The sequence below is a fragment of the Neophocaena asiaeorientalis genome, unplaced genomic scaffold (genome assembly GCF_003031525.2).
Source record: "Neophocaena asiaeorientalis asiaeorientalis breed wild unplaced genomic scaffold, Neophocaena_asiaeorientalis_V1.1 scaffold430, whole genome shotgun sequence".
Classification (NCBI taxonomy): domain Eukaryota; kingdom Metazoa; phylum Chordata; class Mammalia; order Artiodactyla; family Phocoenidae; genus Neophocaena; species Neophocaena asiaeorientalis.
Window position 1 is genome coordinate 2,451,307 of NW_020173691.1, and position 5,951 is coordinate 2,457,257.

Here is a 5,951-nt window from a genome sequence, read left to right on the forward strand (position 1 = left end):
TCAGCAAAGGGCGAAGCCTGGGGCGGGGCGCGGGGGTAAGGGCGGGGAGCGCGGCTCTGTTCTTCTCTGGGGCCCTGGGCCCGGGCGCACCCGCCTCCTCCAAGCCCCAGCTCTGCGGGCCAGGGCCGGTCTGGGGTCCGCGGACCTGGCGCGCTCTGCCTTTTCTTCCGTGCCTGCGAAATCTCGGTCTTAGTTCAAGAATTTCTAGCTTCCCTGGCCACTCTTGCTAGCATCGAGCGCCCTCGGGAAAATCCCCGTACACGGGGCTGAGCGAGCAGTCCCGGGGATGACGCGGCCTGGCTCGAAATGCTGCTTTTCCATCCCGCCTAGAGAGACCCTCCGACCCGGCAGCTTTCCTTCAAAATGAACTTTAAATTTCTCCCGGGCTTATTATACTCCGTTCCTGATGAAAATCTGGAAGAACTCCACAGCCCAGGGGACATACCCGCTAATGTTTCACGGGGAAAATATTCAGGAACGACAGACCACCGTGGTGGCTGAGGAAGGGGCGCCTCCTGTGACGACCCCCCTCCCCGTCCAGGAGCATCCTGACTCCCGATGGCCCATTTCATTCCCAGCCCTTCAGCTCCGCCGTGCCCTGTAGTCTGGCGAAACCTGACTGGGGTAAGGGTGAATTCTACCTGAGATCACATGCCTGAAGTCCCTGAGCGAAAAGTTCTCCTTCAGTTTCAAAAGCCCAGGACCCAGACAGGAAAATGCAGCGCGGGTGTGGGATCATGAGCTCCTCGCGGGCTTCGTGAGGAGGGGTAGCTGCGATGCACAGAAAGCACCACCGCCTCCTCAGCTTGCCTTCCCAGCCAGAACTGAATTTAAGTGCCTCAAAATTCGATGTTCCTGGGATGTCCTGGTGTCAGGATTTCTGTGTTTCTGTAGTGGGAGGAAATGAATTTCGGAAGTGAAGGCAAAATAAAGGTACAGAGAGACTCCTACAGTTCAGGTAGCAAAGCCTGTGGTGTAGAGGAGTCATCCTAACCCAGGGCTGGGACTCACAGCAAGTGTGGAGACTGCAATCACCCCAAAACATATGCTCCATTTAGGGATAACAGCTGGCTGGTGTCCCCATTTAACTTGAGGTCCCTTCTGGGGCATTTTACCTTTCTCATCTTTCCTAGGCCAGACCACCCCGGTGGTTCCCCTCCCCCCTGTGCACGTTTCTCTAGGGGTTCAGCTCCATTGGGGGGGTTGAGTGGGTCACTTCAGCAGGCAATAGTCAGCCTTGCATCCCTGGGCTGCACTCTGGGACTTGCCCAGGTGACCGGCTGAGCCAGGCCAAAGAAGACTAAATGTGAGGCCTCTACTCTGCCCTTGGACGCAGAAGTCTAGAAAAGAGGTCTTTGTGCTCAAGCGAATGGGTCAAAATGGGGAAACAGCTAAGCCAGACCAGGGAGCTGCTAAGAGCCTTCTCGATAAGGCCAGCGGTCTGGAGTGGGTCCTAGGCTTGCTGGCCTCAGCATCTACAAAGGAGCAACACTCTCTCTCCCTAACGGGTTCCATGTGACAACCGGCTTCCCATAATGGATGATGGGCCTGTAAGAGGCCTGTGGCTTTGCCCCAGCTCAGTGTCAAATAGACCCGGATGATCAGATTTGTCCACCATGTCTATTTGTTCTGAACTCTCCTGAAATCACTTTTTACCAACTCTGAACATTTCATGGTTTCCAGGGGAGGGGGCATGGGTGTCTTCGGAGAGAGAGTTGACGCTTCAAGATTTCAAAACAAGAGAAAAACATTGAACGGTCCATCCCAGTAGCAACATGGAGACAAAATAGATGTGCTATATTCCAGTTGCAGTGTGATGGGGAAACTGCCTTCATCTCACCGCAGCTTGGGGTGGGGTAAGAGTTCAACTGGACACCTGTAGCGGCCCAATTGCAAAGGAAGATCGTGTGTGTGTGTGTGTGTGTGTGTGTGTGTGTGTGTGTGTCTGTGTACACACCGATGGGGGGCAGATGGTGTGCGGTTTAACAGATCCTTCACTGGCCAAATGGGAGCCAGGAACTCCGAGTTCTGGTTTGGGCTCCTCCTCAACCTTGGACAAGGGAGGGGACCTTGAAAAGATCACCATCCTGCCCTGCAAATGTTTCAGCAGCTTTAAAGCTATCTCAGCCTCAGGCTTCCAGACCTAACTCCTGTGACCTGTCTATTCCGTCTACCCTTTTCTCTAGACACTACACACCTGCTGCATCCTCCTACTCCATCCCCAAGCAAGGGGCAGTTTGCACTGGAATTGCCTCTCTAGTACCAGCTGTTGCTAGGCTGACCCTGTCCCGCACCGTCTTCTCCACCCAACTCTGCTTAAGCTGGAGCTGCGGAAGGCTGGTGCGCACACTCCTGGCGTCCTGACTCTAGCTGGGGGAGCCATCTGCCCGACAGGCCTGACAGATTCTATGGCCGACTGAGCTCTCAGGCCACACTCAGCGTTGCGATCGCCGGATCAGTGGTGGTTAGCGAGGCCTACGAGACCTCTGAACTGGTGGAACCCCTAAGCCCCGGCGCCGATCTCTGCAGCAAGGTGGCTCTGAGGTTGCAGCATGTCCCCCCGAAATTCTAGTCCCCCACCTCCAGCTGCTGGGACCTGCAGTGTCCCGGGGCTAAGGTCCGGGTCGGAGATTCCAGACCCTAACGACCGCATCGCCCCAGCAAGCCAAGCGGCCTTTACAAACCATAGTAAACATTTTATTTACAAGTCTGTGGCATCCTAAGTGCATCGTCTTTCCGCCACGACCCCTAATGCGGGGAGGACTGTTTAGTCCAACGCTTCACAGTGCGAGCTGCTTGTATCCAGGCAAAAGTGCTCGGCGGGCGCTGGGAGCCTGGCGAGAGGCACTCCGACTCCCCTCGGCTCTGGGCGGGGTGGGCTGCACCGGCCGGGACAGCGATGCGCAAGCTGCGACTCCCGCCGCCACTGGAAAGTAGGCACAGAATCCAGCCCACACTGGAAGGCTGGGAGCCTGCACGCAGGGCCCCGCGTCTCCTCCAACCTCGTCCAGTCTAGAGGCCGCCGAGCGGCGCCGGGGCGGGCTCGGGGCTTTTGGGGGCGCTGCCAAGGGCTGGCTGGAGCGCAGGGAGCAGCTCCGAGGCGCCGCTGCCGCTGCTGTGGCCGCCGGAGCTCCCGGCGCCGCCGGTGCTGCCGCTACTGAGGACGCCGAAGTTAAAACCGCCGCCGCCGCCGCCGCCGGTCCCGCCACTGCCTCCGCTGCTGGCGGCGAGGAGGGCGCCGGCGGCCGAGGCCTTGATGACCGTCGTTTGGTGCAGAGACCGCTCGGCCCCTTCAGTCCGCTCCGTGTCGCTGGGAGCCATGTCCAGAGACTCGGAGTCGCTACTCTCGCTCTCAGCCTCGCCCTCCGAGCGGCTGGGGCTCAGCTCCGGCTCGCCGTCGCCAGCCGGGGCTCCGCCCGACGGTTTCTCGCCAGCCTCCTTGTCTTTGTCCTTCTGGGCCTGGGCCTCCTTGGAGTGTCGCCACTTCATCCGCCGGTTCTGGAACCACACCTTCACCTGCGCCGCGCCGCACCGGGAGACAAGTAGGGACACGGAGGTGAGACGCAGGCTCGCTCCTATTGGACTTGCGCGCACCCCGGGGCACTCCCAAAGGCGGGAAAGCGTCGCAAGCCGTCCCCAGCACCTCTACCACAGGCCAGGTACTGTGCTGGAAGCAGGGACCGAGAGGCAGCCCAAGGAAACCACGAGGATCACCAGAGATCCTCGCCTAGGGAAGCAACTAGGACTGTTTCTCAAAATGTGGCCCTCCGACTGCTAGCCTGGAGTGACCTGGATGCCTGTTGGAAAGGCAGATCCCTGCACCTTGCCCTCAAACTAGGGAGGATCAATGCTCTAAGTCGATGCTTCTTGACCCCACTTGAGCCAGGAACCCCCCTCCCACGAATCTGATTACAATTATGGACCCCTGACCCAGAAAAATGCACATATACCCAAGATTTTGCACACAGTTTCAAGGGTTTGGTGACCCAATATTAAGAATCCCTGCTAAGTTGGGCCCCTCCTCTACTGCCACTACCCAAGGCAAGTCCCTACAAAAACAATTCTTTTTAAGGCGCAACCGTGGAAAACAAAGGGGGAAGGGGGTTCAAAGAGTTAATCCCAGTGGGGTGGGGCACCAATGGACCTTCTATAAAAGAGCATTTCCTTGGCATGTGTGTACTCAGAAGCTGATAAGGACCCTGCCCCTGCCCGGGATAGACTAATCCTTCTGTGGGCTCAGAGAACACTGGAATTAAACCTGTGCAAAGTGGAGGAAGGGGGTAGGGATGGGGCGGAGAATCTATATAAATATACAATCCCCTGGGGGTCCCAATGCCTTCATTTTAAAAATGAAGCTTCCCTTTTAAAAATAACATCCACAGCTGGTGGAAAACGGCTGGACTCTTCCAGTGTGTGTGCTGGGGAGGGGAGTTGTGTGATGGAGGACAGAAGCACCCAGGGAGCAAGGGCCATTGTGGTGAGGTGTTTGAGAACGGTGACTCTTCTATTTTCAAAACTTAAAAAAAAAAAAAACAGGCCTTGAACTTGACAAAAGAAAACATATTGAATTCAGGCACAATAGATTTGCTATTTGAAGATTTGTCTTGGAAAAAAGAAGAAACTCAACTAGGCAGAACCTGGTGAAATGCTCTTGGGCATTCTAAGAAAATCTCTTTTTCTTTCTCTTCCTCACTTCCCCCTCCCATTATGCCGTTAGAAAATCGGACTGACTGTGGCTGCTCCAAGTGGACTTCTTGCTCTACTGGGGCTAAGTAATTCCGTTTGAAATAATGTTTTCACTTCCTCACAACTGGGGATTTCACAATCCAGCAGCAGCAGCAGGAGGATGAGGGAGGGAGGACAGGAGGGGGGAAGAAACAACAACAATCTCTTGACTTTGGAGTTTTATCTCTTCTGAAATAAACTGCCTCCTACAGCAAATTGTGCTACAGTCGAGTATATAATTATTATCTCCTGCTGCCTCTTTGCCTTCTCGGCAACATGCTTTCGCTTGTTGGCCAAAATAAACACGCAGCGCTTGTTGACAAACCTCTTTGGGGATGGGCTATTCTTTCTGTCCTTCTCCCCCACCCCCTTCCTCTCTCCTATCTCAAATTGAGAAGTCCACCTAGTCTCCTGAAATTCGAGATCTAGTGTTTCCACTGCAAAAGGAGAGTCGGCCGGCGGAGGGGGCCTTGGGGCTAGGCCGCGAGCTGCTGCCCGTCAAGGGGGCTGTGCGTCGGGGCCAGAGCTGGCTTACCTGGGCATCGGTGAGACCCAGCATCGCGGCCAGCTGCTTTCGGTCTGGCTTGGTCACGTACTTCTGAATCTCAAACCTTTTCTCCAGACCTTTCCTCTGCAGGTTGGAGAAGACCGCCCGTGACCAGGAGCGCTTTCTCTTGTACGTCTGTGGCATGGTGTCCTTCGTGAGCACAGCGTAGGGACCTGCCACCATGTGGGTGCAAGAGAGAGACAGGAGGACCCAGTTAGTGCCCTATCCGCGGCCTGCATGCCTGGGGCTCACTGTGATGCTTCAACTTGTTTTACGTTAACCGTCGGCTCTGAAAGCCCTTCACGCAGACACAGAATGGCCTCTCTAAGAAGGAAATGTACGGCTCTTAAGACCATAGGCCGAAGGCCTAACGCGAATCTGGAGTGGAGAAGCCCGGCGTTTCACCGATTAATTCCAAAGTAAAGACATAAACCGAATGCATGGCCATCAGGCATGCTAAGAGCAGGCGAAAATGCGCCTCGGCCTAAAGGATCTAAAGATGACAGCCTCGATTCTCCACTCTGTGTGTGCGTGTGTGTGTGTGTGTGTGTGTGTGTGTGTGTGTACTCGCATCCATGCCCATCCGTGAAGACGGAACCTTCCGGCAAATGTTTAAGATCATTCCAAAATGAGTGTATGTTAATAACACCACACTTGCTGCATTTTCAAAGCACCCTCT

At 55.5% G+C, this 5,951-nt stretch overlaps 1 protein-coding gene across 1 annotated transcript in view; it reads right to left on the bottom strand.

Annotated features, from left to right (window-relative positions):
• Window positions 1-2,675: 2,675 nt before the first annotated feature.
• HLX (H2.0 like homeobox) overlaps window positions 2,676-5,951 on the bottom strand; it is a 5,573-nt gene continuing 2,297 nt past the window's right edge. The window contains exons 3-4 of the mRNA XM_024750493.1: window positions 5,261-5,445; window positions 2,676-3,516 (exon numbers count right to left, since the gene is read on the bottom strand). Of these exons, the coding sequence (XP_024606261.1) occupies window positions 3,013-3,516; window positions 5,261-5,445 (689 nt within the window). The 3' untranslated portion in view covers window positions 2,676-3,012. The remainder of the gene's footprint in view (window positions 3,517-5,260; window positions 5,446-5,951) is intronic.